The following is a 25,054-nucleotide window of genomic DNA, read 5'->3' on the forward strand; positions in this document are numbered from 1 at the left end:
CTTCCCCTTTATGACAGACATATTCTGATATTGTCTTGATTATTGCTTTGAACTTTAAACAAAATTAGCACTCACCTTTGTAGTAAAACAAGCAGAAGTCGGACAAAACAAACCACTTTCGCTTCCAGAGTCGCATTCCAGAGCTGTCCTAGAGGTTAACAGGGAAATGCATGCTTTGGTAAGAGTAGGGCTTGGCGATTTAAGATCAACGTATAGTAAGTTAGAAGAAAAAAAAAATGAGTTCAATTATAGTTCAGATGTATTTAAATGTTATGAAAAATACATTTGCATCTTTAAAAACACTGCTGTTATAATTATATTCACATTCAAATATATATGAGTTTTAAATTTTCAATGACGCATTCATTTAATGTACTAATTTATTTTTGTATATACACCTATGAATTATGTATGCAATGCCTTCAGACAGCCTTGTCCCATGCCAAAAGGTTTAGCAAGGTTGTCGCTTGATTGTAAATCCAAAATTTTATTACCGAAAAATAAACTGAACTTTCATGAATTATGTTTCAAGACGTTAAAGTTGACCCCGCTATAATTTACCAGGTTGACTTGAATACACTCCCACTTTATTGTTCAAAAGTTTGGGCTCACCGAGACCATTTTGCTTTCTATGACAACATTGAAAAATATCATATCATAATCAATTTCAATTCAATGTTCAGTTCAATAGGTTGAGATCAGATGACTGTGCTAGCCACTCTGTTACAGATAGGTTATTAGTTGCTCGATCCTTAAATAGTTCTTGCATAATTTGATGGTGTGCTTTCGATAATTTTCCTGCTATATTGTCTCCAATCAAGAGATTTCTACAGGGTACGGCATGGTGTTGCAAAATGTAGTAATAGCCTGCCTTATTCAAAATCCCTTCTACCTTGAAGAGCACCCTGAAAGTGAGACTGTCAAGCATGGTTAGAGGTAATGTGATGGTTTGGGGTTGCTTTTGTGCTGGTAAAGTGCAAGAGTTTTGCAGGATAGAAGGGATTTTGAATGGGGAAGTCTATCACAGCACATCCAAAGCACAAGTGTTTAGTGGGGGAAACACGCAGCTGTTATTGTAGCTGTAATGAAGTCGCCAGATCTTAATCCCATTGAGATGTTGTGGGAAAAATGCATTCTGACTGTATGCAAGAAAGGCCCACCCAGCCAATCCAATCTGACTTTGCCAAAAGCAAAGTTTGAAGAAGACAATTATTTGGCATAAATAGTGTTATTTCTAAACCTATGATGTCTTGACTGTATTTATTTTAGAAACTAATTTATGCTACTTGTCATTAAACATAACATTCACTGGATAACCCCAAACCTTTGAAGAGTGAAGTAAAAGTAGACAAAAATATGTTCAATTATTAAAAAGCTAAACATACAAGGTACAAATATGACGAGTCACCTGTTTATAGAGCCAGCCTCTAACCACCACTGGGATGTTGAGGTTTCGTTTAATAGATTGATCCCTCTTGCCAAAACTATGGCATTTGCTCGAACCTCTGGATCCCTGCAAGGACACATAAAGATAAACTACTGTCAAAATGCTTGATAATATATTGATACAAACAGTAACAGTAGTGTGCCTACCTGTTTGAGAAGTGTATTGACCTTCAAATAGTAGATAGTATTTCAAAGTGTCATGCCTTAACAACAAGATGAGAAAGTACCCAACCAAGGATAAACGCATCTATTCATGAATATACAAGGTCATTGCATTGTGTAATACTCATTTTATTAATTTCCGTAGGTTATTTTAAGGAAAACACCTTTCGTCTGCATTAGAAGGCTCGACAAAGGAAAGGCATAAAATTTTACAGAGAGAAAAATAGATATTCATAAATGTGTTCTTTTTTTCCTTTATAGTCTTTGGACATCTGATGACATTTATCTATTATCCAATTTTACTTGGCCGTGGATTGTGTCATAATTACAAATAATATACAATACAAAATTACTATGACTGCAAGCTGTACTCAATGGTCCTGAGCAACCACCGCGCAAGTCGGACACGCACCAATTCCGATCCGACACACTGATCTTTTATGAAAAAAATATATCAGCATTATTAGATTAGATTAGATTAAACACAGTGCTCTGCAATACAACTGCATATTATATGCATACCATATTAATATGTTGTGAATACATTTGTGATGAAAAAAAGTCGATACTATATTTGTATTCTTCTTGTTTTTTTGTGAATTTCCCGAGTACAGGATGAATAAAGTTTACTAAAAATCAAAATCAATTGTGTTTTGTTGCAATCATGTTTTTTATGCAAGGAGGAAGATTACAAAATTATTGCAAAATGAAGCTAATAATCAAAATGAGATGGCGTCATCTCCAGTTGATTAAATCACTTTATCAACATTAGTGTTTGTGGAATCCCAGTCAAGAGAAAAATTAATTTTCAAACATTTTTTTTTCTCACCTTTGATGCCGAGGCAGCATCCATTGTTGAGTTCACAGGCTTGGAAGAGTCCATGACCATACTGGGTGATCTGTGATTGGACATGCAGGACTCGATCCTATGCTTGCAGAAAAACATTTGGTAAAGGGTGTTATAGAAGCACAACTGCATTCCTGATATTCTTTGCAACATTCAGTCTTTGGTAAAAAAAAAAAAATATATATATATATATATATATATATATATATATATATATATATATATATATATATATATATATATATATATATATATATATATATATATATATATATATATATATATTTGTGAATACAGTACATATGCTCCTGTATGTAGTATGTGTATTTTTTATACAGCTGGTAACAAATCAAAATGGATACTGTTATAATTAAAAATATATTCTCCAGAGACCTGGAATGCAGGCATACTATTGATTTGTAGTGGTGGTTGCATGACATTATCCTATCAGCCTTATTGAATTCTGACAGCAATAGACTTATCACGGACATTGATTATGCAAATGTAAATGTATTTGACAAGAACAAAGATATAAGTATTTAAGTGGCGATGCTGTGACTTAATACCTAACTAAGTTTTATAAGTGTGCAGAATGCAAACAACAGTTGGAATTGAACTACAACTGTGGGCCACATTATTTTCGGATTAGAGGAGATTCCTGTGCAAACAGGGTCTGGTACTTGTGTATTTAATTTATTTAGCACCTGTCACAAAGAGGAGTGACAAACGGTCAAATAATCTCACGTGCAGTCCTACATAAGATTTAGAAAGGTAATACAATAAAAACCATAAAATCTACCACTAGCTAATCTAACATGAAATATTCATCATCAACCTATTTCTGTCAAAGGAACAGTAGGGCATAACTAGATGACAAATATCAGCTTTCAATTCAAATGTTAAAATGCCACCACTGTCAGGCCAGAGGTGTACAAGAGAATGAGGAGAAAGCGAGATTGCAAAGTGAAAATGTTTTTTTAATCTCTTATTGGCTATACAACATGCATGTACTGCAGCAGCTTTTTCTTTCTGAGATCGTTCCTGTCATTTTAACGGGGTTGTTTTATGCGATTTTCACTAGTGTTTACCACTACTGTCATTGCAAAGGTTTCCCAGGAGATTTGCTGTAGTATGCGCACTGGAGAGGAGGCCATAACTCAACATGTACAGTTTGCCCGTATTTTGTACAGGAGGATTTTTTAACCGATACAGTAAACGGTACAGTAAAAAAAAAAGCTGTCAACGCTGCTTTGATGGCATTGCAACAATGACATAACATGTGAGCAATATTTTTAGCTGTCACGCAATGCATACATATTTTAAGCAAAAAAAAAGTGATACAGTTATACCCACACACAATTACTTCCGAGTACAATTGAATGATAAATTAATAAGAATTTTCATTTTACCGGAATTTATGCACAGTGTGTATTTTTTAGGTGGGACTTGCAGCTCTGAGTGTTCAGAGACTATACACATCTTCTCATTAACTCTTAATTGAAAGTTTCTCCCTTGTTTGTTTCGGATGATTAAGCATTGACGAGGCATGTTTGTATTCTAATAAGGAACTCCCATTGCCTGACTTTGAACTATCCTTGTTAGAAAAAGCCAAAATGTAGACACACTCACTTGTCCTGTAGCGTGTATTCCGTGTTCTCTTCTGAAATCTGCCCAGTAACAGGGTGCCGAAATGATGTGCACCTCACATTGTGGCTGCGGGTGAAGAAAAAAAAAACGAAATGAGCTCTATTTTGAGTCGTACTCAGTCAAAAGCAACACAGAAGGTTGTGTTGACCTACGAGTTTAATCATTTTAAATAATGTATCAAACCGAAAGTTTCTGTAGGAGTATCCTTCCAATTGGTGCAGCCCAACATGGTCATGGTTACATACTAAATCCTTTAAAGTTCTTTTACTTTGGATTAAGAGCAAACAGTTTTTTTTTCAATATGCACAATATTATTGCCTCTGAATGTAAGCGGGGCAGCTTTTTGAAAGCTATACACACCACCCAGACTATTTAATCTTTAATCACCACAACCAGGGATATTATTTGATTTCCAATAATAACTTTTATTATATAACCAAAAAAGTGCATACATGCCTCTTCATCTTTTACAAGAAATAATTATCTGAATAGAAAATATTTAATATTTATATTTGCAAGCTTGCTACCTCAAGTCTACTCATGCTGAATATACGTATTACGTTTTGTAGTTCAGGCAGAAGCAAAAGAACAGTAAAGTTGTACAAATACAATTTCCCACTGCATCGCCATGAACCAGAGATTTATGAGTTGACATTTTGGGAAACTTCAGACAACATATTGAAGACGATCGATGCCAAGAGATTCAGCACACAAACAACTACAAGAAATGGTATCATTCCTGTACATAACAAATGTATACACAAACACAGGCACTGAGCCAGGCTTGTTTCTTGGCACCTTTATCGAGGGCTAAGCTGCATTGGACACACCAAAGACCACTGCACCACCAGCACATCCTTCGCTAATTAAGAAGCTGCATTCTTTGAGGCTTTTGTTTCAGTCACATTAGTTCTGAACTATTTGTCATGGAATTTGCAGCATCCCCTGTTAGTGCGGCAACACTGCAGTACAGTACTGCTATTTGTTTAGCGCAGGCTTCATCAACGCCGGTGGCACTGTAGTCTCCATTGGCAAAGTGAACTCTTCCTAAGCGGAAAAAGAGTTTTTGTCGATAGGCACTGTAGAGTGTAAGGACTACATATTGCACATGTCTCAACAATGTAAGCATGAGGAAAAAAGCGTATGTGTATACGTATGACATCACAACATACATACATATACACGCATGTGTTTAAATATCCATCCATCGATTTTCAACACCTCCTATCCTTGTCAGGGTCGCGGTCCTTACCCAGCTAACTTGTCTAACTAAGGCGGTCTAGTACACCCTAATCTGCTTGTCATTCGGTTCTGGGACACAAGCAGAGATCTACAGCTATTCACACTGCCACTGAGTAGGAATCAATCTTCCTGTGTGAAGTCAGGGAAATGTATCACTACATGACCGCTCTCGCCTCATTCTGCCAGTGTGTGGACTGTTATTAATTCCTTCATTTATTTTCCCTATTACTTATCCTCACAAGGGTTGCAGGGGCACAGCCAATCACACTGCCAGCTAGTGGGAATAGAACCCAGACTGCCTGCACTGAAATCAGGCGGAATAACCACTGTACCTCAAGGTGTCAGATATTTGAACATTTTCCAATGTAAACACAGTTGTCTGCATATAGCTTAAGTAATTATTAAGATGAAATAGGGTGCCTTCATGGAGCCCTACACAAATCAAAGAACATTTATTGGTGAAAAGAAAATACTTTAAACCTTTCGTAAACAATGTTACTAAAAGATTCATCAATGATTAAAACTGTTGTCAGTTCATTTCATAATTGATTACGGGGTTAATTTTGGCAGTTCTATTATGATGACAAACAATGCAAATTACCAACCACTGACTCTCACTCTGTTTTAATACTATTAAGCTGAGCTTTTTAAAATGCGAAAAAAAACATGAATATGGCCAATAGATAACATTACTATTAGAACATTTTTTCTCAGACAAAGCCATGTCCGATCATCTTGTTTCTGGACACTTAACACTGACTTAATACAAATCCTTCACAAAGAAGGGTGACTCCTGAGCACATTTCTTATTTGGCACTGTTTACTTTCCCAATGTAAATGGTAAAAGTACATATTTAAAGAACAAGTACGAACAATAAAAAACTGCATTCTTAGATAAAAAGAATAAGGTGTGTTGCAGTTAAGGTCAATCTTACACCAAAGCTCAATGGTTTTGTGTACATTCGTCAGCTCTTTACAATTCAATGCCATCACAAGTGCTGCTTTTATAAAGATAAAAAAAGGCTCTTTTTTTTTTACAAATGGAAAAAATAAGTGTTCATCACAAAGCACACTTCCTTGTATTGGACCCCATAAAATTGTTATGAGATAGTGTAAAAAGTACAGCATATAGTGCAAATAGGTTACAGTCAGCGTTGTGTTGTTTGATCTCAGGCTGAGATACGGAGAAAAATGTGTACTTATTCATTGAAATATCACAAACAGCTTACTTCAAGACTGTCACGTAAAGTATCATATCACTTCTATGTGATTCAAGTCCACCACGTCAATGTAACAACCAAAGCGTTCATGGATTAAACACCTCCAATTTACATTAAAACAAACTGAGACTACTCATGTCTACCAAAAACATGGCTGCATTAGTCTTGACTACTATTACTCTGAATCTCTTTACCACAACAACATGGCCACTACCATGAGCATGGTCACGGTACTGCATGCACTCAGTGGACTCTCACCTGATATCGAACACAGAGTCATGGTCACTCAATTTCGTTGCTGGAGCATCTCATGGGAGTTTTCTCAGCACTACCACGGGTAGGTTAAAGATGTTGCTCTTCTAAGTGAATCACAGAAACATGTAACATCAAACTGTCCAGTTGGAGATGGTAAGGATCCAACACCCTCCTAGAAGGGAATACCTCAGCAGCTTATCAGATCCTCCTCCCTCTCCAGAGTTTACTTTCAAACACTTTTCTACACTCCCCTTTTCCAAGTAGTGAGAGTTGACTGTCACTACTTCATTGCTGTGTGGTGTTTAATGGTAGATGCCATTATTTATGGTTTAAAAAGTCTTAAGTTAGTTAAAAATCATCACGAGCAGCACAGAGGATGAATGAATAAAAAATGCTGTGTTTCCTAACAATTGGCAACTTCATTTAAATCATTCATATATATCTTTAATCGACCAAATAACTTAAGGCAGTGAATCAAGAAAAAACTTACACGGTCAAGGGCATGTTAAGGTCACAGTATGAACTGATTTATCAGGCATTTTGACCTACGATCTATGGTAATAAGGAATCTCAAACTAATCCTGTGGTATGCGGGTGTAGGGAGCAACTGGTACTAATATAACTTGTGGGTAAATATTGAATGACATTTGTTAGGGGAAGTGGAATTTCGAAGGTCTTGTGTAATCACTGCATAGGACTATCCTAATAAGGTAACAATGTTTTAATTTATTTACTAAAATATATTATGTTAATAAAAATAATATAGTATATATAAAAAGAATAATTACAGAACATTTAAGTGTAATTTCTTTCTTTCAATCTTATGATGTATTTTTGAGTATTGAGCTCTAAGCATGTGATCAGCAACAAAATATTCCATCTTTCTCTGTTCCCAAAATTAGCCTTACTAGTTGTCAATCTCTTGTATTCTTAATCATACAGAGTAATTACATATTTAAACAGGATTTTAGGCGTTTAAAACGTTGCTTCAAATTAATCAAAACTAAACACTGTATTGAGTCAAAATGCCAACATATCCAACAACATTTATTTAAGAGTCTAGCTGCTAAGAACCTATTGGCTTCACAACAACGAAATGGTAGCAAACATATGGCACACTAAGAAAAATACAAGACTCAGCTCTACACACACACCAGAGAAATATTTTAGTCAGCCCACCCAGAGTGATTGTATGTAGGAGGGTGCGAGCAAAATATCCTGAAGCGTTATGCAGCAGCGTCCAGTCAAGCAAGCTGAATGAAATAAGCCTTAATAATAGTGCATGCCGTTTCTCACCGAGCCATTAAGCAGATAAGCATGCTGCAGTGCCATGAGCACATGCTGGCCAACTTCCATCCATTTCACAGAATCCTTAAATTTTTTCCCAACTGGTCGATTCTACCGCAAATCAAACGCTGACCAGGCCTTTCCTCGTCATTGTCACTTATGACTATCATTATACCTATGGGCAGATTTTCTACAGAGTATATAGCAGCCACTTACAACCCTTATAGAAGACAGCCAGATGTCTGCTAATATATGTAATCTGAAGACTGAAAAATAGCACACGAAAGGATAATCTAACCTTCCTTGTGGAGGGATAAAACAGATGAAGTAGTTTGGAGTGAAAGGCAAAGAGAGACCAATACGTGAGCCAGGGCTTGCCGCTGTCTTAAAAACAGTCGGTCAGAAGGTTTGGCACAATTTGAAAGACTGGTCCTAACTAAGACCTCATTAACATTCAAGGCACACCGACCCTCTGACACATCACATTTATTGCCGTCCCCTAGGTGTTATCAAAAGCACAAGCAATCAGAAATACAACCTTAGCAGCCCACTTACTGCTTACGCATAATAAACATCCATAGTCACCAGGAACCTGATTAAACACAAATTATGAAGATTGAAAATTCAAAGTTCTTATTTAGAATTACATTTACAGATTGTTAGAAATAGTTGATAATCACTCACAATTGTGGCTGTTAAGGGCGCCACATTGTGAAACAGAAACATAAAGTATATTGACACACGAACACACTAAGTGTTCCAAGCTCTATAAAGGTCAGGGCCCATCTCGGATGACGAGCCCATGAACATCAAGAGCCATTGGCCTCAGGAAATCCCAGGTTAATTAACAGTAACTGGATGACTTTTCACCTCAGTGCTCCAGGGGATGAACCAAGCATGTAAAGCATTCAACTCTGATATACTGTACTGTAGGACAAATGGAATTTAGACCAATGGCGCAGTTTTTAGCCCATGTACATTATTGCACAGTGAGCTTGTGAAACAAAACAGAAATAACTGTATTTGTATATGCATTTATATATTGTTTTTACAGCATCACAATGGGATGCAATGATCTGTTTTTGGCTGCTCTGAACTCCTACATTTCTGCAAGTGATAGTGTTTTAAGCAAGAAAATACTTATTGGAGGAAGGTTTTCAGAGGTTGCTGGAGCCTAACCCTGCTGTCTTCGGGAAAAAAGGCAGACTACACCCTAGACTGGTCACCTGTCAGTCATTGTACACACAGAGAGACAAACGTCCATCCGCACTACCAATCATACCGCCACTGGAGGGAATCGAGTCAGGCGAGTGAACCTATACACCGCGAGGTGGCTTGGGAATTAAATTATCCCCCCAAAAATCAGATGAGTCAAGGTCTAACTATCTTCTATGTTTTCACCAATTTGATCTCCAATACCTTACAAATTAATTATAAATGGTAAAATAGCCAGCCTGCAGTTACACTAAAAAAAAACACTAAACCACACTGCTGTCAAAGATGACTTATCGTGTACTTTAACTGAGTTTTCCCCATGCCATTTCCTTTTGTCTCATACTAAATTAACCGATGCACAGCATCTGTCACTGCTAAACAATCCAAGCACATTGTAAAGCCAAACAGCTAATCGCTTAGATGTGCAATGTAGGACAGAAGGGGAATGCAAAGTGCTTAGAAAAGGGGGAAAGCTGAAAATCTCCAGCAGGAAATAGCAGCCAGGAACACAATACACTCAGAGCAAGAAAATAAAGAGAAACAAGTCATGTTATGTGGAGTGACTAAATTAGAAAATTTTGTACACAAATCAATTGCGGCAAAGAGCCCTTCATGGGACTAATAAAACACTTACTGTACCACTATTAATCATACTTTTGGGTGACAGCTCCATCACTATCAGAAGATTGTCTCTTTTAGAACACTAAATATCCAACAGGGGTCAGTGAGGAACTCAGGTAGTCTCATGAGGGTGATTATCTTGTATTAAATTTTGAAGAAATAGACCCCGAAGTGTTATTTCATTCGAATTTGACTGAATCACCTTTGGGTGCCTTGAAGAGAGCTCCACCCATGTCTTAACAATCAATGAAATTGTGCCGTCAGCAGTATTAAAACCAAAAGTGTGAAGGCTGAGGAATATAATATTGACAAAAACCTTCCTGAGGGTTCAACTAGCTTCATGTTAAATTGCAATCAAGCCATGAGATTCAAATACGGAATCAAAACATTAAAAAACAGGTTTGTCACTTAATTATGGTCAAGGATGCTTGATTTTATGTATTGTGGCCAAATAGACATGAATACTGACTACTGAATTAAATTACCATTCATTCAAATTGTATAATATTGAATGTACAAGCACATACATGTAGTATACTAAAAAGAAAAAAAACTTGCAAAGCCTACCTGCATATTGTCAATGCCACTTTTTTGCAAAGTTCGCTCATCTCTTGTCACTTTTGCTCAACAAACATGTCTGCAACATTACCCAGTCTTATTTTTCCCAACGAGTCAAGCTCTTGTTTGACATGTACACTCATGTCAACTGGCACACACTCCCACAAAAATTGCATATGTTCATCGTCAGATTATCTTTCTGATCTCTGATCTCCATAATCCCTCAACAACCGAACGGAATCACACAAAAAGGACGTAAAAAAATACTGTGGTTTTTGCGTGTTTTTTTCTTTCTCTCTCTCTCTTTAACGCATCATTAACCCGTCTCTGAGCCTGGACATCGGACTAATTAAATTCAATTAGCTCTTAGCACAGCACTTTTCACTATCTGAAGAAAACTAAACAAAGACAAAACATTGGTACTTTTTTTCCATTCAAGAATAAAACATTATGCAGTATGTGTGCTGTTGTACAATGTATTTTGGTATAGTGTATATAACACAGTTGCCTTTTTTTTAGTTTGACTAACAATTCAAGCCTCTATTTTGAAGAACTGTTCAAGTTCTGTGGAAAAAACTATTAGTTGAGCGTGTAAAATGTAATAGCAAAATACACATTGGAACATCAGGCCCAGTGTGTATGTGGTTATTTCGTCAGACTCAGAGTTTTGGGGTCGTGGGTTCAGTCCCAGGTCAGTCCTCGCTGTGTGGAGTTTGCATATTCTCCCAGGGTTCCTCCCAAATCCCAAACACATGCAAGGTAGGTTGGTTGAACACTGTAAATTGCCCTTAGGTATGAGTATGTGCATGAATGGTTGTCCGTCTCCTTGTGCCCTTCGATTAGCTGGCCACCGATTGAAGGTGTCCCGCACGTGGTATATTATAGTTAGCTGAGATAGGCTCTAACCCAGGGGTGGGCAAACTTTTGGGTCTGGGGGCCACATTGACTTTAAAAATTTGACAGATGGACCGCATAAGATACGATACATATAAAAAAGTGCATCCGTTAACAGTACATATGAAACATGAACAGAGAAGAGGACTAAAGTATTAACATACTCATCACTTGTGATTAAAGTCAAAAGTATAAAGTACAAAGTCAAGTAAAAAGGAATGTATTAAGAAATATTAAAATGTCATTTAAAAAAAGATAGAAGGGCTGTAAAACATGAAAAATAAATAAGAGTGGACAGAGCTACTGCCAATGGCTTCCGCGGGACGGCGCCATCTTGGGGCGAAAAAAAACATTATTTCGACAACGTCGGCGGGCCGGGTTAAAAAGCCTAACGGGCCATATTTGGCCCGCGGGCCGTAGTTTGCCCATGTCTGCTCTAACCCCTCACACTCCACGACCTTTGTGAGAATAACCGGCTCTGAAAATGACTTACTGACTGACATTGGAAGCTGGATCTGCAACCCCAGGTTGGAGTTAATAAGACACATTTGGCTGACGTTTACCCACATGGTTGTCTTATTTTGCTCACAGACGCTGGCAGGCTATCAGAGAATCAATTTAAACAGATTAATTAAATATATTAGCACAGGTTGGCTTACCAAGCTTAGAGAGAGTAACTGAATTCACTGGTTATTTTTAGATCTCTGTATACTGACAGTGGAACACTGGATAATCATTAGGTCAGGAAAGCATTACAATGGCTACAACCAGTCTTCCATTCTCACTTTAAAAAAAGTATTTGATAAAATGACAATTGCTTTGACAACCGATTTAAATTTGGGCTGACAAACATTTTCATTAGGAGTTTTTACTAACATAGAACATGCCAATCAATAGTTGGCTCTAAATTTTCCAGCTCTATAGATACATGATATTTGTTTCCCCGACCCTCGAGTTTACACACTACATCACTGTATTGCATATCTGTCTGTGGCTTAGGCTATAATAGCAGCGATGCTCAGGATGGATGTTAACATTTAATCATCTTTTCCCTTAGGAGTGGTTAGAACAGCAGCACATCTTCCTTATACCTGCATTGATTGCCACCATATGATCCGTGAAAACATTTAAAACAGTGCTTTTGCTAGAGAAGACATTATTGTCACTCGCACTCAAATGGTCAGTGACCTGTGTTTACGAGGCTGTCTTGCTGTCCTTTCGTCCACATAATCAGATGACACAGCTTGAGAGCACACTAAACTCCCTTTCCTGCTCTTACACTAACATTTAACTGCATGCGGTCCAAAGCGGCTTAGCTAGAAAGCCATAAATTCCATGTGAAATACACACCTGGATGGCGCGTGATACACTGGCCGCCTCTTGTAACCGACTTGAGAAGATCGTCCTGGTTGGCCCAACATGTTAACGATGGATCTGTGATTTGTTGCGCTTTCCTCAATGGTGGCTGAGTGCACCTAGTCCCTCAGCTTACTCTGCCGCTCCTGCTGCTATCGCTGCTGACGTCCTCTGCTGAGCACGCTGGCATTGATTCATTCGAAACATCCTCCTTTCCACGGGTCCCGTGTGAGCCTGAGCCTGCTAAGGTGGAGCTAAAATTACAGGCAATCACACAACTGTCCTTTCTCTGAAAGCATTACTCTTTTGATGGGTATTATTAAGATCAGCCAACCTCACCAAGGAATCTTTAAGAGGCCCTCGAAGAGAAAAACTGAAGCACAGGTACAAATCTTTCAGGCATAAACCATGATTTTTCTCTCTGCTACCCCACATCCCCTCCCTGTAGCTATATTCTCTCACACCCCCATCTCATCAGAGCTGTGCCTCCTTAACACAAAGCATCCCCGAGCTGGATGCCCTCTCTGCTCCATTCAGTCTTCAGTCATCCAGAAACAAAGTGCATAGCCAAGAGGAGAGGATGTACAATGAGAGTTGTGTCAGAAAAGGGAACAGTAATGCTTCTGGTATAATAAGTATATTCAGGAAGGAATGGAAGGCATAAGTCAAAACTGAGATGGTTCATTTAGAATTTAACCTAATTTCTTGTGGAAAATTTGCTTCTTAAGTCGCACATATGGCATTACGTCCCAAAAGTTCCTCACTTAAGATCTGTTTGGCAACTGTACAAAGACAAACTATTTTGTTTATTTCTCCAAAAGAAGGACCTAGAAGCAAAGACAAGAAAATTCACCAGAGGTCAAGTAAAGTTGAGTGTTGTTGTAAATGTCATTAACTGTTCTCATTCGCTTGACTTCAGAATGAACTGGGTTTAACAGTTAGTTTTTCTTTTCTTTTTCAACGTTCCAGAAATCCAAACAATACCATTTTGTAACAATGCACCATCATAAAGGCTAGACGTGCACATAACCTCAATAGTTCCCCAGACATTGCCTTGAAGGAGTGGCTTCATTGGTTACAAAGTGCTTTTCAGAATGTAAAGTTCAACAGTCAGCAATAAATTATAAGAGCAAATAAAACTGCTCAACAAAGTTTGTAAGACGAAAACATGGCTATTTTTGTGTAATAATGGGTAAAAAGACATTATTAAAAGAAAATCCTGTGTGAGTATTGACAGAGGAGTTATTTAAGTTATTTTCTTTACCATGAAATATTCCTCCATTCTTGCAGATAATACAGAACCAGAATAAAAATGTAAAAAAATAAATACATAAATAGACAAAACCATAGCTGATTCGTGAAACGTGTCCTTATAGTCGGGGGCAAAAAAAAAATACCTGCTGAATATGAATTGCATAAAATATACATTTCAAGACAACAGCTAAATTTACTGGGTTTATGATCAGGATACTTGCTAAAGTCTAAAAGAACAGCGAGCATAATGATGGCTGCATTTCATTCAGGTGAGTGACCTCCAGATCAGTGTCATTGCATACTTTAGGTTAATTCATTTCTGGTATACCAGTTCATCACAGCCAGTAAAAGACTATTTTATAGTAAGACAAAGCACATTACGACTTAAGACTTAAAGTGCACGTGACAGTAAGGTGGGCACACTTGTGTAGAGTAGAGAGGAAAAAGTTGCTACTCACCTTTTATCAGACTGGAATAAGTAAATCCAACTCAACCAAAAAATCCAATATGTCCTTATGGCAAAGACAAAACGTAGTGTGTGCTGCTTGTCTTGTTTAAATGCGAAGCTCGGTGAAGAGTGATACCAGATGGGAATGTCCTTTGTAGCTGCTGTTTCAGCTCTCTCTCTCTCTTTGGCCAGACTTGATCACTGTGACTAAAACGGTCTGTACTTTCATTGTAGATCCCTTCCAAACCTCTCTGGGGTCAAATAAAACAATGACAATGTCTACTTCCTCTGTTTAAAGATAAAAGGAAGAGGAAACCCCACCGGGTGCCGTCATTCTTATTGGTCACCTCTGCGTAAAGTGCTGACCTTGGTTTCAGTCTGCAACCAATGTGTCGTCTCTGCGCCTGATCTCCTCTCATCAGATGACACCAGTGGGCCAGGGAGATAGTGATGGGGGGCAGACTACAGCCAGTCAAATGGCAAATTTGCTTCAAACCCACCACTAAAGTCAATAATTCACAGACAGACATATTGATAAGTGTAAAAAGGTGTGGATGACGGAGCTTGTGCACCATCCATCAAATGATTAGCCGGTTAATTGTCCAAATTGCATCATGAAACTACTTTCAAAGTCTTCTTTTTCCAATGACCAAAACAAGCGAAAAATTAATACCTCTTAGCATCAACAGCAATATCTAGTGGCAAAATGCAGAAAAGCAAGACATGCTGCTCCTCTATTGATCTCAGTTTCACAGACTGATCCCATCTGTCTCCAATCTACATCATCACACTTTTTATCATCAGTGCCACAATGTATTGGAAATTAGCAGCATGTAAACTGATTTGGGGTTGATCAACAGCACAAAACAATATATTGAATATTCACTCTTTTATCAATACAAAATGGGTCTGACGCACACAGCCCTTGAAAATTGCATATAGATTCATTCGTGAGAAGTAACAAAGCGGAATTCAACAATTGCAGCTCAAATTGCACAAACTTGAAGATCAGCACTCATATCAAGTGGCTAATTCATCTTTTTTTCTCAGTATTACACTCCAACAGATTATCAACGCTCAACGTGTTCTGCCTCTGTGACAGCCTGCATGCAGCAGCAGCAAAAGAATAACGCGATTCTCCTTTTCTTTCCACAACTCTTTCTCCTCATAAATGCCTAGTATTCTATATGGCTGGTAAACCGTATGTTGTTTACTAAGATTTGTTGTGTTGCCACAAGACCTTACAGCTTTAATTCAATACACATTTTATTGGAAAATAATCTCTCCAAAAAACACTTGCAACAAATGTCATATTCTCAACTTTAAACTTTGCGTTAACAAAAATAAGCCAACTCTGTTTCCTCACATACCTAAAATTAATTTAATGGAATTTATTCATTTTCAAACCAGATTTATCCACAGTGTTTGGTTTGGTAAAAAGACATTTTTAAAAAAATAGTCCAAAAACAACTACTTACATCGTGATCTTTTAACCCCCAACTTGTTCTTATTGCTTTTGTGACACTTTTGATTCAAAATTAAGGGGGTAAAAAGGGTTGTGATGGCAAAAATAGTAAATTGCTTACAGATATACAACTGAGAAACATGTCATTGGCAACGATCGGCCAATGCAAGCCTTGATGCAAATGTAATTGGGGTTGGTTGGCAAACAATTCAGGGTTTACCCCAACTTCTCCCCCATTTAGCTAGGAATGTCTCCACCACCACGTGCCCTTGTGGGCATAAGCGGCTCGGAAGATGAATGAATGAACTAATATAAAAACCAACAGGAGTGAATGAGCTAAGAAATAATAATGTCCAAGTGGCTGAGTAACTTAATGATCAATGATTTGATTCATTTTTCGTTATTTCCATCCGTAGTAAACAATTAACAAGACTCCAGTTCTCAACCATCTCAGTGAACCAAAACATTTTTACAAAATAATGCAATAGCTAAACACTTCATGTTCACTTCACCAATACTAAATAATACCACGTTCTTCGATATACCATCTAACAAATGCACCTCTGTTGCTGCTAACTAATCGTTGCTTTTCTCACGTTGAGGTGAGACAAGAACAGCGCACCTTCTCTCTCTGCAGTGGCTCCAGTCACATTGGGCTCTGACAGAATGCGGCAACTTTCATGTGAATTAAATCAGAGGGTGGGCACACACTCACACACATACACAGTCAAGAGGCAGCTGGAATTACTCAGGTGCAAAACTCCCTTCGTGGTAACTACATTTGTCAGTGGGCGAGAATGCACTTAAATATGGTTGGGGCGGATGGATAGATACAAGAATCATAAATCAGTGTAAAAATGAAAAACAACAAATTACATATTTAATGGGGAATTCAAAAGTTATAAATCGTGACATCTAGACAATTAGCATCTGCATGGTTTCTATCCTTATTTGATTGACGTTAATCATTTGCTATCATTACCAGCATAGACAGATTTGAACTGGACAGCATGGCAGTTAATGATCACAGTTAAATGTATTTCACGACTCTTGCCATCAATGGCGGCGAATGAGTTAAGAGGATTTGGACTATGTGTCAGCAAACCACGACGATGTTTTGCCACGATTGTGTGCATTGCAAAGACAGATGTTGGAAGCGAGCAAACACGTTGGAAGTGCCTTGACCTTTAAATGCATTTAACCTTCAGAATACATGGAGTCATGGTAAGAATTTGGCAAGTAGTGCATCAACTTCAAGAGTTTCAAATGAGGAAGCAGCGGCTTAATGGTCCTGTCAAAAACAGTTCCGCTCGACATTCATTTTATTCTTGGCTCTATACTCCAAGTGCAATTTAACTGCACGGTCAAAAGGCCTCATTTGCACGAACTGTTAACGAAGATTTGCTTTACACTATACACAGACATTCGTGCAGAAATTAAAGTATGGTTTGGTTTTACAAAGCCAAAGGAACAAATAGGATTCTGTCAACGTATTGATGTTTCTCCACTCTATTGCAAAAAGTATCTATCTGATTGATATCCAGTAATTATGGTCGTGTTTCTTAACAAGTATATTTCATCAAAGCATTCAAGGTTGAACAGAGGTCCTTCACATCTATGGTTATGATGCAAGAAGATCTAACAAATCAGCCTCAGTTAGGATAACCGAAGAAATTTCAGAATGTCACCTAATTATTTAACGAATCAGTTTAGATTATTTTCCAAGATTTCCTTCAACCTAATTCCAACGGAATTCTAGTTGAAAAAAAACTATTTTTGAGAACTCTACTACTGGCAGGTTTTACTCTCAAAATGGACTTGAAAAGCAAACTGAGCTAAGGCAATACATAAAAAAAATCAATACAGGGATACAAACCTTTCAATTGTCTACATGACCTTGCTAAGAAATCTAGCTAGTTTCAGTACCAAGAACACCAGTACCAAAACACAACAAAACAGCGAGATTGTCCCTAAATGTGTTGGGTTTTGGTACCAGTTTTTTTGGTGCAGGAAATGGCATATGCATTGCGGGATTGGCAAACTCAAATTATACTATTATAAATATGTTTTAATAAAAATATCAATTTAATATCCCCTGATTGGTAGCATTAAAATGTTTCAGTCGCAGTTCCACAAGGACAAAGGTCATTTGATAATTATTTGTGGAACTTCCTATTCTGGGCTGAGTGATTGGAATAGATAGACTGCTGTGTTTGCAGGAGAACGCTTCATTAAATGGGGATTAAGATAAGCGCCCAGTAGCGAAAAATAAAATATTTATAGAACAACCACATTTGTTCAGGATTGGACAGATGCATTGGGTAGCTTTAGCTTCCGTTGAAATTAGCAAGCATTACCTTCTGCAGTGGCACACAAGTGTTGAATATTCAAAAAAAATATTTGACCCGAGACCAATATATGGCATCTGATCAATATTGTGATTAGTTTGGGTTCAGTTATTTTTAAAAAATCTTACACAATTGTTTAAGAAATAAATTTAGATTTTTCCTTTATTTTAATCTTATCTTACATATCTTGATTTTTAGAACATATACTATGTTATGAAATCAGTATAATGACATCCACTTCCAACTGAAATTGGAGTCATTTATACTTCTCCAGATTTGACAGACTGCACTGACTGGGATAATAATGGTAAGCAGCCTTCATTTATATAGCAAATCACGGCCTTCAAGGTATGATTTTCCAATGTCACCTCAGTCAGCTGCTCACAAAATGATGATGATTGTGATGTATGCTCCCAGAGCTGCAAACCCCCCACAACTCTATGGTAAATAGAACAACTGAGAGTCCAGTGCCTTCCTCAAGGAAGCTTCCTCTCAACTGCAGAGAAAAACACCCAGATAACAAGACACTCGTGAGCTAGTCGGTCAACATATTCTATTATTTTTGGCCATATAGGCTACTGATTTATTTTAATGAAGCCTTGACATAATGGATCTATATACGTTATCCGAATGATCTTCTAGGTGTTTACATATGAGAGGCAATAATTTATACCTGAACTAGAGAGTCCTTGTAGTGCACTATGATATTGGTAAGGGCCACCCACTAAGGGCTGCATTCCCGGTTGGCTAACAGCATAAGTAAAAAAAAAAAAAAAGCCATTTTGGAAGTAACATCATTCATTCATTTTTTAAAGGATTTTGTATTAAAGCTACTACACCCAAAATCCGACGTTGGTATGAACATAATGAAAATTGTTAATTTACCTTTATGCATTGAATTGAAATGACTATCAATTAAATAATATAACACAGAAATATAATAAAAGAGGTATAAACACCATACCTTCAAAACACATACTAGATCTATTTTAAGCAAATATTACGCAATATTCCTCACAGGTTCACCACTAATAAGCACTAATTACACTAATCAAATGCATATATTAAAAACAAAGTAATAAAAATGTACCACAAGTATGTATTCCCTCTGAAGCTTTAATTGGCCAAGTGCAGCAGTTCAAAACATACAGTACTCTTAATCAAGTGACAGAGACGTCTAATTAGCCAAGATGCGCATGGGAGAAATAGAGAAACCTGGCATCATTCACATTACCAATTAATCAAGGTAACTATCAGAGCTAAAGTCGAGCAGGACTGTACTCTTCTTGCACCACTACGGAATAATAAGTGGTCACATCAACAGAATATGTCTCCCCAAAGAGTTGTGAGGCAAAGGTCACACTCATCTTACACTTATCACCATTTCTCAAAGGAACTACCCATAAATGTCGCAATCAAATAAAGTCATAGAGCTCAATTTTTCTAACTTGGTCCATTCAGTGTTAAAAGTTTTAATGCGGTCTTTACTAGTATTGTTATGATCACATTTTGCATGGATTGGTAGATGAAATGATCAATTTTATACCATTTATGGCAAACCTATTTTAAACAAAATGATACTTATACTAAAAGAAACAGTATTGCTTTAATTGATCTGAACTTGTCAATTGTATAACACTATGATGGGCAAATGTCAGTCAAAATTGTGTGGTGTAACTAAAATAACGAGTAATGTTTTAATTGTCTTGTTTGGACGTAGAGCCTCTAACTTTGCAGTTGACTCAAGTTCCAACCGTTTCCCCTGGTCACAACCTTTAAATAGTGACTTAAAGAATGAGAGTTCTGGTCAGTGGCGTGTTAAAAGTAGTCATGGACCCCTGGGATTGTCTTTGTGTGACAAGATCCCCCCCCCCCCCCTCACTCCCTTTTACTCATCATGCATAATGAAAAGTTATTTATGGCCATGATTAAAATGTGTAAAAAATATATAATTATAAAGCCCAATTGCAAACTTCTGGGGCTTGTGCTACATTTAGCAGAAACTAATTTGTTCACATGACATCTATTTGTCAAGTGGTAAAAACACTGTCAATTACTGAAAAAAATTATAACATTTGAATTGGATGATTGGAATATTAAAAAAAAAAAAAACATTAAAATACTACTGAATTTTTTTTAATGTATATTTATATTAAAACCATTACAGGGTTATCAAAAATGAATTTGTACCTTGCTTTGGGTCAGTGTGTAATTTTAGTTTGGACTTTTGACTTTTCTGTTCCTAATGTAATAAATACATTCGGTATCATATTATAATGTAATAATTAGGATTTGTGTGATAAATTTCAATCCATTTGAATGTGCCACAGAATGAATGCCTCTAAAATGAAATAAAAAGAAAGGTTTTACCAAGTAAAGCCATATATAACTTGTAATTCCCATACGGTAAACTTTGTATCAGAAAAACACAAACATTTTAACAACCAGGGATAACTACGCAGATTGCAGTGAGGTTTACATAAAACGGACTTAGGCCATTCATTACAAGATGCAACAAACAAACTTTGAACAAGCAATTTTCAAACTCTCTGCCTAATAAAGCATGGCTAACTGAAGGTCAATAATGTCTGCATCCAATTACTTATAGATGTCAATGATAGAACTTTGCCTTTGGCTGACAGGTTAGACTTTAATCTCCTTGCACTCCTCTTGCAGCACAAACATCATTAAAATTCACCGAAAAAATGTGTAAAACAGAACAAAAATGGAAGTCGTGGACAAAAATAATTTGGTTGATGTGGTTACTACTTATACATTTTCTTACTTATACATAGTATCTCTACTTTCACTCAGTAGAACTGATTGTGAGTACAGTGCTTTTCAAAGCTCTGCCTCAATGTGATTCTACTGCAGTCGTGTTTCTCTGCAGCATACCCAGCAGCATGGAATCTCCGTTGTTCCCCAGAGTATACTGCTCTCTACTGCCACTGCAGACACAGTGGTAATTTCTCCAAAATGAACATGATTCCACTAAGATATCAGGCGTGTGGGTGGGAAACTGTGATTCTTATTCATAGTGCTTGCAGTGATAATTATTCAAGGAGAGAATAACCTGAGTCAATAATCTAGTGGCTTGAGGGCTGAAAGGTTGTCATGGGTTCATAGGTGCAAAGTAAACAATAGGCTACTGTTCAGTCCAAATTTAGCGGATCTGTTTAATAAGTGATGTTCAAAAGTCTGATGATGATAATTTGGTTATAACATGACTCACTACCTTAAATGTAGAACAATCATAATGCAGATACAGTAAAATGGGATGAATTGATCACCATGATGGATATATTATTCATTCTTATCAATGGAACCACTCTTTGTCATGAGAGCACACTGATCTTTTAATGTCTTGGTCACAATAAGGCAAAACTTTCATGTAGACATTATATATTTTTCATTTCTGGTGTAAAAATTGATTGATCAAGGTAATATGAGGTATAATACCTGGGGAGCCACACAATGTGAGTTGAATGGCATGTTTCTCTTACTTTTAGGGATTATTCTAGTGCAGTCATGGGCAAACTACGGCCCGCGGGCCAAATACGGCCCGTTAGGCTTTTTAGTCCGGCCCGCCAACGTTGTCCAAATAATGTAGTTTTTTTCCCCCAAGATGGCGCCATCACGCGAAAGCCAGTGGCAGTCGCTCGGTCCACTCTTATTTGTTTTTCGTGTTTTACAGCCCCTCTATCTTTTTAAAATTACATTTTAATATTTGTTAATACATTACTTTTTACTTTACTTTGTACTTTATACTTTTCACTTTAAAGATGAGTGATGAGTATGTTAATTCTTTAGTCCTTTTTTCTGTTTATGTTTCATATGTACTGATAACGGATGCACTTTTTTATATCTATCGTATCTTGTGCTGACCCGGCCCATCTGTAAAATTTTTAAAGTCAATGTGGCCCCCGGGCCGAAAAGTTTGGCCACCCCTGTTCTAGTGCTTACCAACTGGTGTATTTGTTTAAATACGATCCTCTTTTTGTGGCCTTTTCTCTGAGAATTATGTTCATACAACATCTGCCTTGCCTTAATGAACACAATTTTTATTGATACATTGTGTATTGTGGATGTATTGCGCAGTTTTGCTTTTACATCTTCACATTGTTTCACTTGCACTTTTTCCAAACTCCTGTTGGAATTTCTGCACAGACACCTCTTAAGTGTTGGGGGTCTCCTGACTAAACAGACTGTGCGTGAGTAGTATCTTGCAGTTGTGACAAATGGCATCATGACAAATACAAGTGAGACTACTGAGCATGAAAGACACCCCCTAACAACCCAACTCCTATTTAACTATGGTCTCTTGTTTTCAACCCCTTTTTGGCTTCCCAATTAAAGTTACCAATGCAAATGTTACAATTATTTTTGCTTAGTATTTATTTTTATATTCTATAATTCTTGCAATTTTAGTTTAAACTTTAAGTTTGATTTACTAGTAACATCACCTAAATCGATTGATTTCCAAATATTTAAGTTTTAATGTACGAACCATGTACTTTGGGAAACTGAGCTGAAATTGTATGTTACTACACTCTTACAGTACTGATATGCATTAATAACCAGGTAGTTGTTTAAGATGAACACATAAAAGACATGCCTGCATGCATACATGTAAAATCTATACATAACTAGTGTCAATCATCTGCAAAAGTTGAAAAGGATACATCACAGCACAATTGGTCCTTTTTACCAACTCTTACACCTCCACTCAAAGGAGGCCAAAACAAATTACATTGTAGTTTGTGACTTTGGAAAATCTGTCCTCCTTGCTTCAATAATGCAATCATGTTATACATCTCTGTCACCACAAGGTCACACCTCTCTCTCTCTCTCTCTCACTCTCTCTCTCTCTCTCTCTCTCTCTCTCTCTCTCTCTCTCTCTCTCTCTCTCTCTCTCTATCATTGTCACACACACCCCCATACACACCCACACACACACCGAACCTCCACTCCACACCTACCTATTGGAGACTAGAGGTCCTGCATAAATCATGTGAGGAGAATTTTAATTTCCTTCTTCCTGCTCTGCTTAGATTACTTCTACTCACACCGCAAATAGTAATTATTTGTCACCAATCCAGTAGCACTCCTCACTGTGTTATTTTTCCGCAAATCAAACCCGATTACTAGACGTGTTAGCAGCACCAATAGTTGAGGGCAATAATTCCATTGCATTCCAGGCGTCCGCGAAGTACACACGGAAAATACTTCCCATCTAAAGCTGTAAAACAATGCAACAGGGAAACACTCACTTAATGAAGTAGCTCGCTCCTTCGTCCGTGAAGCCTTCTTCCCATCCTCTCGGCAAATCTGAGCACAGGAACAGGATACCGAATCACAACTACGGTAACGGCGAGCCTGGCGAGTCGTCCTCAATTCGGACCTTTTGCGGCGTACCTAAACGTATCATGTGTCCAGAATTAACAGGTTCACCAGTCCGCGGATGAAGCCAAGTGGTACCGCGAGTTCTGTCGCTGAAGGGGATGTAAAAAAATGACACCTGTTACTTAGTGGACGATGGAAGAACAAACCTCTCAACAAGTATTCATTCCATCGAGGAGGCTGACTGGCGAAAGAGTGTCTCACTTGATGAAAAACACGCGGCCATCTCTACAAACTCCGTAAGACCAGTGGTCAGGTAGGGTGTCCCGTCCGAGCGGTGCCGCCATGATTCCTTCTCTCCGGCTCGGCTCCTTCCCACCCTCCCCCTTGCCCTCGTTCTCTCTCTTTTTCTCTGTCTCTCTCTCTTTCTCTCTCACTCCCTCTCTCTCTCCCTTTCCCCGTAGCTCGTCCCTTCTCCCTCAGTCAATTTGTCCACGGAGCTCAAATAATCCCACGGATAAAGCTGCATACTTTTAAAGGGACAGACAGCCAATTTGCCACCCCTTTTCAGCGGTTGTTTGTTATGGAAGATATCCTATCCAACACGTATAGTTGTACACACAGTTGTATAAGCTTGTACGCTCCTTGTCCTCTTTACTGGAAGCAATAGTACTAGTATTGCAAGGGTGGCAAACAAGTTTGACACAAAAAGCAACAATTTTCAACTCAGAGTCAAAGAGCCACACCATGCTGTGACCTGCCAAAAATACAACCACACAATTAACACCATATTATTCACCATAATACTTCTTCCACTAATACTTATTATTTGTTGTTAATGGGCCCTGTGAATTTGAGTATTAGAATAAAAATAGGAGAAACATGATATAAGGCAAAGAGCCACAGTATATACAAGATATAGTACGAAACAAAGAGTCACATTAATTTTGGTCATGAGCCGCATGCGGCTCGAAAGCTGCATGTTCGCCACCCCTGCATAGAACGAAAAGTGCCACCTTTGGGCTGTTGTTGTTACTTGTCACTATGCCAAAGATCTTTTTTCCATTCATTCATTTTCTAAACCGCTTTATCCTCACTAGGGTTGTGGAGGTGCTGGAGCCTATCCCAGCTGACTTCAGGCCAGAGGCGGGGAAGACCCTAAATCGGTGGCCAGGCAATCTCAGGGCACGAGGAGACGGACAACTATTCACACTCACACCCATACCTAGGAGCAATTTAGAGTGTACAATCAGTCGACCATGCATGTTTTTAGGAATGTGGGAGGAAACCAGAGTTCCCGCAGAAAACTTATCCAGGCCTGGACAGAACATGCAAACTCCACACAGGAGGACCAACATGGATGTGAACCCAGAACTGTGAGGCCGACGTGCTAACCATTCATCCGCTGCCAAAAATCTTGTAAGAAATATTTAAAATCAAATACTTGTC

The 25,054-nt window shown here is 37.9% G+C and overlaps 1 protein-coding gene across 13 annotated transcripts in view; it reads right to left on the reverse strand.

Annotated features, from left to right (window-relative positions):
• The window catches only part of plekha7b (pleckstrin homology domain containing, family A member 7b), a 48,120-nt gene extending 24,101 nt beyond the window's left edge, over window positions 1–24,019 (reverse strand). For 7 of the 13 annotated variants that reach the window (XM_077713417.1, XM_077713419.1, XM_077713430.1 and 4 more), the window contains exons 1-7: window positions 23,870–24,019; window positions 23,681–23,757; window positions 23,536–23,593; window positions 4,085–4,168; window positions 2,438–2,534; window positions 1,409–1,513; window positions 76–148 (exon numbers count right to left, since the gene is read on the reverse strand). In XM_077713417.1, coding sequence (XP_077569543.1) covers window positions 76–148; window positions 1,409–1,513; window positions 2,438–2,534; window positions 4,085–4,168; window positions 23,536–23,593; window positions 23,681–23,757; window positions 23,870–23,952 — 577 coding nt within the window. In that variant the 5' untranslated portion in view covers window positions 23,953–24,019. Of the gene's footprint in view, window positions 1–75; window positions 149–1,408; window positions 1,514–2,437; window positions 2,535–4,084; window positions 4,169–6,822; window positions 6,939–10,509; window positions 10,623–12,744; window positions 12,971–14,462; window positions 14,523–23,535; window positions 23,594–23,666; window positions 23,758–23,869 lie in introns of those variants that run through there. The other 6 variants (XM_077713425.1, XM_077713429.1, XM_077713427.1 and 3 more) reach the window with 6 other exon arrangements.
• Between the last annotated feature and the right edge of the window lie 1,035 nt (window positions 24,020–25,054).

Source organism: Stigmatopora nigra, chromosome 3 (genome assembly GCF_051989575.1).
Source record: "Stigmatopora nigra isolate UIUO_SnigA chromosome 3, RoL_Snig_1.1, whole genome shotgun sequence".
Classification (NCBI taxonomy): domain Eukaryota; kingdom Metazoa; phylum Chordata; class Actinopteri; order Syngnathiformes; family Syngnathidae; genus Stigmatopora; species Stigmatopora nigra.